This window comes from Malaya genurostris, chromosome 1 (genome assembly GCF_030247185.1).
Source record: "Malaya genurostris strain Urasoe2022 chromosome 1, Malgen_1.1, whole genome shotgun sequence".
In the NCBI taxonomy this organism is placed as follows: domain Eukaryota; kingdom Metazoa; phylum Arthropoda; class Insecta; order Diptera; family Culicidae; genus Malaya; species Malaya genurostris.
In genome coordinates this window covers 137272007-137280883 of record NC_080570.1, presented here as the reverse complement: position 1 = coordinate 137280883, position 8877 = coordinate 137272007, and the positions used below count along the sequence as shown (strand labels likewise).

Below are 8877 nucleotides of genomic sequence, written 5' to 3'. Positions count from 1 at the left end.
CATAAACAAATCTTTATTAGCAGATAGAACATCTGTGTTTACTGTCCTTAACATACTCTTTTATATTTAGTTGTATCCTCTTTTTAGAATTAACACACAATCAGGATAATGTTTTCACTTTGAAAAAATAATCAATACCATTATTTATTATAGTTGAACTTGATCTTTATTCAATTTTTAATCCACACTATCAAAAATCCGTACAAATCTGTATTTTTTGCCAAAAATCTGTAATCTGCATATACAGAATCTTGGTCACAAATTTATCTGAAAAATCTGTAAAATGCAGATTAATCTGTATAAGTGGCAACCCTGAACACAATTTTGAAACTACTGTTCCGCTTATGTCATTGACTGCACCTGGATTTCGTTCTCATAGTTTGCAAGCGAAGCTGAGAGTGACATTAATTTCTCGTCATTTTCGTCTATTTTGGGTCAATGAAAATGACTTTTATTAGCTCTGATACATCACTGTGAAAACCAACCTTTGAACCGAGGGTCGGAGGGCCGAATGTCATATACCATATGTTGAAGTCTATAGAATTGACTGTGTACCAATTGTTTCGTCTGTAAAATCAATGGTTGATGTTTTTACTGGGAACGAACCTAGTGCTGTCAGTTTTTGACGTAGGACTACATCTTTCTTTACTATACTGACCTGCATGTCACTCGTAACTTTCACAAATAGAGAGCGTTGCCAAGATTCTGTCTTGAAATTTTGATGCGTATTATATGTTCAATATTTGTATATCAGGCACAATTTGTCCCTTCGAATCTGGTGAGATTTTAGTTTTAGACGCAACAATATACGCGAAAAGTAAATTATGTTAAAGCTGTAAACTCAATTTCCATAATTTCAACGGTGAGTTCTTTTGCGTGTATCAACGCAAAAGTGAACGTGAGAGTTTTGAAAAACGCCAAATTCCGGCTCTTTTCTTTGCCAACAAAATTAGCCCCAAAGACAAACACACGGGGGCCGACAATGGCGGGGTCGATTATTGGTACACAGGAAACGATGATGTTTCCTCTTGTATTTAGCAAGGATTTCGGTGTATCTCACTTCTTCGTCTTATTCCTAGTCCGTCCATTCCTTGTAAGTCTACTAGAATCTCTCTGACTGTCGGCCGAGTCACGAGATAATAGACTCTTCGCCGTTTCGGTGCCGCCGGGTGGGTTTGGTTTAATTGACTTGTTACAACTGTCGTAAAGACGTAAATGCGACCGACCGACCGACAGACAGGAATCGCGGGAGACGGGAGCGCACCCCCTCCCCAGGGCCATCATCGAAACAGGATCGAATTAAAATAACAAGACGAAGGTTATAAAAATCTCAAACCCGTTGCCGCAGGGAAACACTAGTGAAGCAGGACAATGGCAATGGTCTCGGATTTGGCTTCTCGCGCTTGGAATGTCGAGGATTTTTCAACCTTGTTGGGTGGGCCCGTACTTTTCCGACCTGGTGGAGAGCAGTTAAATAGCGGGGGGATTAGCAGGGCTAGGACATAAATTTTGAACTCAACGAATGATCGAACGGAGCCCCGGGAAGAAAGGGTTTTTATTAGTTAAATTTTTAGTAAGTTTTGAGGATTGCTATAATTACGAAAAGAGATCTTCTTCAAGCTTTGTAAATTAGAAAAAAAAGTGAAATTTAGAGTGATGAATTTCTAATCAAAATAATCACTACAGAATCCAAAGTATTTTCTTAGCTTGATAGTTCCCGGGAGACCAACTCATTAGAATAAAGCGTGACTATTCTACTCCAATGGAAACAGTATATAGAATTATAACAAATACCCACTTGTTGTCCAATTCCACATCGAGTGAATATTTCAATCAGTCCTGCTGGATAATTCCATCAAAGCAGACCATTTATCTAGCTAACTGTGTCCTTGTAAGAAGTCAATTTTTCATTTTGCGACAGCCTTCCAGGACTGGACGCCTTTCAATCGGAATGCTCCTTCGGCAAACTTTCACTGTTGGATGGAATGTAGCTTCGGATCGGTTCTTATCGGATGTGCGTATCTCATTTGAGGACACATGATTTATGATGTGGTTTTCATTGTTGCAAAATATCCTCCTGCTTCCCTTCCGCTCCAGGGATCTGTTGGACAGGCAAAATTTCAATTGTTGGTCCCCTTGCCACAACACGTCCAATATTGAATTAAACGCACTGTGACCGAATTCTGGTCCCTTGTCCTCACCCAAAAAAAAGCGGACCATGGAAATCACCTCACCAACAATAGCAACAGCAGCAGTAGAGAAAAAAAGAACGACAAAACCCATAAAACCTAATGTGACAACCACAGGACAAAAAGCTAAGGCAGAGAATACATATTTCTACCAGTGAGTGATAAGAATCTACCCTTCTTGCCGACAACTTTCTTCAGGCTCCGCTGGCTGTAGGTTCTCGTAGACCGGCTTACGTATACAAGTAATCAGAAGCGAAACCACATGAAAATAAAAACGGAATCATATTTATTTATTCCCGCTATGACTTTTTATCGGACATTATTTATATTTATTCATTTTTCAGTCGGCTTTTTTCCCGAAAGTTTTTCTCGATGCCTACTGCGTTTGCCAAGAAGTTTTCCGCACTTGCCACTTGCCATGAATCACACAAAGCTGACTTGTTCACGTGTCGCAAATATTGCCCTGGCATACAGGCTTCCTACCGTATGTGTGTGGCAGGCAGGCAGGCCTGCTTTGATCGTCGTCTCCTCCATCGTCGTCCTTTTGTTTATCTTTCATTAGGAAACTTTTGTCTTTTTTTTTTGTTCGACAAAAAGTCTTGTAAAATTTACAGTCTTCAAGCAAACACATACACCCTTTTCGTTTCTTAAGTTTGATCCTTTCTACACTCCTTGTCGGAAATTTACCCGCAAACTGTTTCGCTTCATCCGACCGTCATCCGGCCTCGGAGATGTGATTCATCTTCACATGTTTTATTAAATTAAGTCAATCATCACATGGATGGATAAAAGGGTGTGTTGAAAACGAACTTCGCTCAAGTGAATATGAAGGATTAGGTGACCACTTGAAGGAGGAGTATTAACTCACCCAGCAGTGCTAGTTTTTATCAAAAGTAACTTTTCGAGTCATTTCTAGTTTTGGTTTTACTTCTTCTCTCTCTCTCTCTCTCTGTGTGTGTGTTTTTTCCTCCCAACCTCCCTCAGCAGAGAAAACCGATTGGAAAAACTCTGCTACACCTATATGCCTCGATCCCCCTGGTACCACTGATGCGACTGCTGCAGGGGGGGGGGGGGGGGTCAATGTGCTCCTGCACTCTTCTATTGCTGTGCTCATGCACTTTTGGTCGCTTCTAATCCGTGCTCATGCGCTTATCGTATTGCTCAAACTATTCAAGCGATCCCAGCTTGCTGGTCGCTCCTCCACTTTCTCTGTAACTGTAACTTTTTGTAACTGCCCTGCTGATCGCGTTCCACGTCTCCTCAGCGCGGCACATCTCGTCGACAACGTTTTCTACGTTTAATGCCGGCATCGATCTTCTTATCGCCTCGAATCTGGGGCAAATGAACACTACGTGCTGCGGTGTCTCCTCCACATTCACGCACTCCGGGCAGAAGGGCGAAGCGGCATGGCCAAACCGATGTAGGTACTGCCTGAAGCAGCCATGACCAGACAAAAACTGGGTTAGGTGGAAGTTCACTTCTCCATGCTTCCGGTTCATCCAGGTCGACACATTAGGGATGAGCCGATGGGTCCATCTCCCTTTCTCCGTGGAATCCCTGTTGCCACTTTGCCATTGAGGCCGTTCGCACTAACGTTCTCACTTGCCTGGTCGTCCTCCGCACGTAGCACTCGATATCCTCCTCCAATGTGATGCAGATTGGGATCATCCCTGCAATCACACAAACTGCCTCCGACGATATCGTTCTATATGCGCTCGCTACTCGCATGGCCATGAGCCGGAACGCACTGTTTAGCTTCTCCCGATTTCGCTTGGTTTTTAGCGCCGCACCCCAGGGTGGAACTCCGTACCGCAGTATTGAAGATGACACACTCGCCAGCAGCCGCCTCTTGCTGCTTCTTGGACCACCGGTGTTTGGCATAATCCTTGACAGTGCGTTGATCGCCTTCGCCGCCTTTTCACAGGCGTAGTCGACGTGGCTGTTAAAGTTTAGCCGATCGTCGATCATCACACCCAGATGCTTCAGTTGTCGCTTCGATGCTATTGCGTGTTCTCCGACGGAGATTTCCACTCTCTGCACTGCCTTGCAGTTGCTCACCTATAGCACCTCCGTTTTGTGGTGGGCTATCTTCAGCTTGACTCCATTCATCCAGTTTTCGATTATGCCGATCGATTCCACCGCCTGTGGGTAGCTGCAGCGTAAGCACTCCGTTGTACATAGCGTTCCACAGCGTTGGTCCGAGGATGGAGCCTTGTGGAACTCCCGCCAACACATTCACGCCTTCTCGGCCCTCTCTAGGACCGTCCGGATAGCATCCACCGTCGACTTTTCCTTCCGAAATCCGAACTGCAGCCGTGACAGTCCATTCTCTCCTTCTGTAAACGGCTCCACCCTGTTAAGGATGACCTTCTCCAGCAGCATCCCAAGTGTGTCCAGCAGGCATATCGGTCTATACGATGCTGGATCCCCCGGCGGTTTTCCTGGCTTTGGCAGTAAAACCAGTTTCTGTACCTTCCAAATGTCTGGGAAGTGGCCTTCTTCCAAACATTTCTGCATCGCCGACCTGAACATATCGGGGTAGGCCAGGACCGCCGATTTCAACGCCACGTTGGGGATCCCGTCCGGACCCGGAGCTTTGTTCACTTTCAGTTTTTTCGCCACTGCTTCTAACTCGGCATTGGAGACCTGCCGAGCTTTTGCACTACCTTCGTCTTCCTCACCATACGGTGTTGGTGGCCAAGTCGTTGGGTCGTGCATCGGAAAGAGACCCTCTACGATTATCTTCAGCTTATTTGGGCACATTTCGGCTGGCGTCGCTGTACCTTTGATCTTCGCCATCACGACTCGGTACGCGTTATCCCAGGGGTTTGCGTCGGCTTCTCAGCATAGCTCCTTGTGGCAGTTCGACTTGCTCACGATTATCTCCTTTTTAAATGCGGCTCTGGCCTCCTGGAACGCCAACTTCCGCTCCTCTCTATCCGGGAGGATTCTTGCCCTCTGGTAGCGTCTTCTGGCTCTTAGGCAGGCAGCACGGAGGGTGCCGAGTGTCTCGTTCCACCAATGTGTAGGACGCCGTCTGTACCTTGGCTCCCGTTTTCGTGGCATTGTAGTGTCGCATGCCCTTGTAATCACTCTTGTCAGCTCTACCACATCCATGTCTGGAGTGTCGCTGTTCGCACGAAGTGCTTCGACGAAGAGGTCCTTGTTGAAGGCCTTCGTCTTCCACTTTCGCTCGCATGTTCTGCTTCCCTGTATGGCCGTGGGGTTCCGTTGGCCAACGCTGTAGCAGACCGCCTGGTGATCACTATGGGTATACTCTTCGCTTACTCTCCAGTTCATGCTGCGCGTCATCGATGGGCTACAAAAGGTAATGTCGATGATCGACTCCCGCCCGTCTTTCCTGAATGTGCTAACGGTGCCAGCGTTGCACAGTTGTACCTCCAACTTCGCTAGCGCTTCCAGCAGGCTGTAACCTCTAGCGTTGGTTAGCCTGCTACCCCACTCCACGGCCCACGCATTGAAGTCTCCGCCGATCAGTACTGGCCCGCGTCCAACCAGATTGTCGGTTAACTCCTCCAGCATCCGATCGAATTTCTCCGCTGTCCACCTTGGGGGTGCATAGCAGCTGCATACGAAGATGCCGTTGATTTTGGCGATGACGAAACCTTCGTACGTGCTTGCAACCACTTCCTGAATAGGACATCTTCCAGTCACATGTATAGCAGTCGTTCTCGTACTATCTGCCACCCAGTTGTTGTTACCGAGAGGAACTCGATACGGCTCTGCAATAATCGCAACGTCGCACTTTGCTTCTGTTGTTGACTGCCTCAACAGTTGCTGTGCAGTGTCGCAATGATTTAGGTTTATCTGAATTATCTCCATTACTGTTGACCTGCGATCGCCTTCTCATATGCAGGGCACTTGTATCCACCCGTCGAGTGGGCGTTTCCTTCTTCCGTAGTGCAGAGCATGCACTTTGGCGCCTGCGAGCAGTCCTTCGCAATGTGTCTCTTCTCTCCACATTTTCTGCATTGTTCAGATCTGTCTGGGCTTTTGCAGATGGCCGACATGTGTCCGAAGCCCATGCACTTGAAGCATCGCAAAACCCATTTGCTGTCACACTGTGTGTATGTATGTATGTATCAAATAATCTCACTAGGTTTTCTCGGAGATAGCCGAACCGATTTTGACCAACTTAGTTTCAAATGAAAGCTCTCATGGGCCCATACGGAATTCCTGAATTTCATCCGGATCCAACTTCCGGTTTCGGAGTTATAAGGTAAAGTGTGTTCAATATTGTACATCGTCAGTTAAACTGGCGAAACAAAAAACGTAAAAAATGTTGTAAACTGAACTCAAAACCGTCAATCTTAGGGTCAAATTAAAGGTCTTATGGTCCTACTGCATATTTTCGGATACAACAAACATTTAAATGATCGTCGTGCGATGGCAAAATTATATAAAATTTTAAAAATTTAAATAAGATTTGCATGACTATTACGTTTGTTAGTATTTGGTTCAATGAGTCCTCTAACCCAATAATAACTAAGCGATATCTAGATCTGCATTCTGGTTCTGAACACTGGATTAAAATACTGAACTATCGAACAAGGTTTCTGAATCAGAGTACTGAATCTGAACCTGGATTCTTGAAATAGATTCTTGATCCGATTGTGGATTCTGAACTTGAAGCAGAATTCAGAACTTATATTCGGAACATGGATCTGGATTCTAGACCTGGAGTTAGATTGAGAATCTGAACTCCTAACAGAGAACTTAACCTAGGTTCTGGACCTGAATTTTGTCCCAGAATTCTGTTTTCTAAACTTCTAACAGAGTTTCCGAAACTATATTTTGAATCTATTTTGCAACTGAACTGTGAGCCTGAATTTTATTCTGGACCTGAGATCTCAAAGATTCCTCAATTCTAAACTTGAACCTAAATTATTGCCAGAGATTCTAAACCCTGGATTTGTGATGGATTTTTGTGAGCTATATGCGTTACAAAGCGTTACATGTGAAACTTTTCACGAGTTATGGACATTACGAATCGTTACTCGTTTGTAAGTTACAAGCGTTAGTTTTTAGTAAGTTGCTTTTTGTAAGTTGCAGCCGTTATGACCCGTAATATGTGTTAGTTTTTTGTAAGTTTTAGCCGTTATGAAGCATTACATGCATTTTTGAAAGGTACAAGCTTCACGAGGCGTTACATCCGTTACTTTTTCGTAAGTTTTGTGTGTTACGAAGCGTTTTATGTGTTATGTTTTGTAAGTTATAGATGGTAAGAACGATACAATTACAATTTCAACGTAATATAAAGTCACTTATTTGCAAAATCTACTGGAAATGTCAAAATTTTGAAACGATTAGAAATGATCCTACATTGACATGGAATACACTGATCAAAATTAGTGCGATGACATATCTTATTGATAAGAAAATCTGTATCTAATTTTGAAGGAAAATGAGCATAAATATTATTCAAGTGAATTAACACTTCTATTTTATCCATGCATGGAATCATTAGCTCTTTTCTTAAAATGAGAGAATTTAGTAAATTGAAATGTTATTTCACATGATTCAACGGTTTCAATATTTTGAATGTTACCGAAGACAGTGGAAAAGATTAGAGTGTGTGTGAAAAACACTTTTTACTGGCGCACCGAGAATTGGATTCATAAGTAATCTTCAGTAACATTATTGTTTTACCTGAGGGCCCTTCCCGAAACGAGATCCTGGGTACGGGCCCGATCCTAATAGTCAATATGTATGAAGGAACAAAATTGACATTTTCCATGTCATTGAATTAAATTACACGAAACTGGGAGGATATGTAAATAAAATAGTCACGTGGAAAAATTCTTGGTCGGAGAATGACTGGAAGTTTAACTTCATTCAATTCAAAAGTTCAATTTTTTGTTTCATGAAATAAATTAATATGATATGTACCGAAAAACTACTTAAACGGAAAAGAGGACATTATTTATAACAAGTTGACAGTCGAAAATTCTTTATTTACTGTTGAATGTCTTAGTGTCGAGTAACGAGATCCTTTGCAATTCGAACCCCTTTCATCGTCTCTCATAAGAATAATAAATCATCTTCTGCTGCGTTCAAAAACTATAGCCAATTATCGTAAACCGCACACTTGACAAAACACAAAATAGCCATCATGTCCCATCCATTAGACCGCCAATGTCCGTCCGGGTTGTCCCCTTCATTTACCAACACCCTGATCCGGTAAAACAAACCCGTAAGACATCTGCGAGACTGAAAAAGCCGTCACGCTGTCAAAAAGTTGGTGAAAAGATTAACTCACCACTTATCTCTCGGCTTCTCGGACTGCTATTGGAAGGAGTTGAAGCAAACTTTGTCAAAAAGATCTGCAGGCAGATCAGGTTTATCTTTTTTCCTTCTTCTTTGGCTGGCTAAGGCGACGGACAAAATTGACCTGAACCCATTTTCCACCATGTGATGTGGGTTTGTGTTAAAATTAACTTCACCACAGCTGCAGCGAAGATTTCGGTCCGACTAAATGGATGGGAGAAGGAAAGTTTCCGACACCAGAGAAAAAGTGTGTCCTTCTTCCGAAACATGTATGCAAATATAGGTAGAACATAAGAAGCTTAAGACTTTCTTCGGGTTTGGTCCCTTGAAGAAGGATCAGAGTGCGAGTACGAGTTTGAGGAGTCTTCTTGTGGTGATTTGAATTCAATCCTTTTGATAT

At 43.5% G+C, this 8877-nt stretch overlaps 1 protein-coding gene across 1 annotated transcript; it reads right to left on the bottom strand.

The window, feature by feature from the left end:
• Positions 1 to 5030: 5030 nt before the first annotated feature.
• On the bottom strand, positions 5031 to 6032 carry LOC131428272 (uncharacterized). The gene has a single exon (XM_058592087.1). It carries the CDS (start codon positions 6030 to 6032, stop codon positions 5031 to 5033), a length of 1002 nt encoding a protein of 333 aa, XP_058448070.1.
• Between the last annotated feature and the right edge of the window lie 2845 nt (positions 6033 to 8877).

What these genes read in the sequence shown, in the direction of transcription:
- LOC131428272 (XM_058592087.1), bottom strand. Translation starts at nt 6,032, where the DNA reads ATGGAGATAATTCAGATAAACCTAAATCATTGCGACACTGCACAGCAA.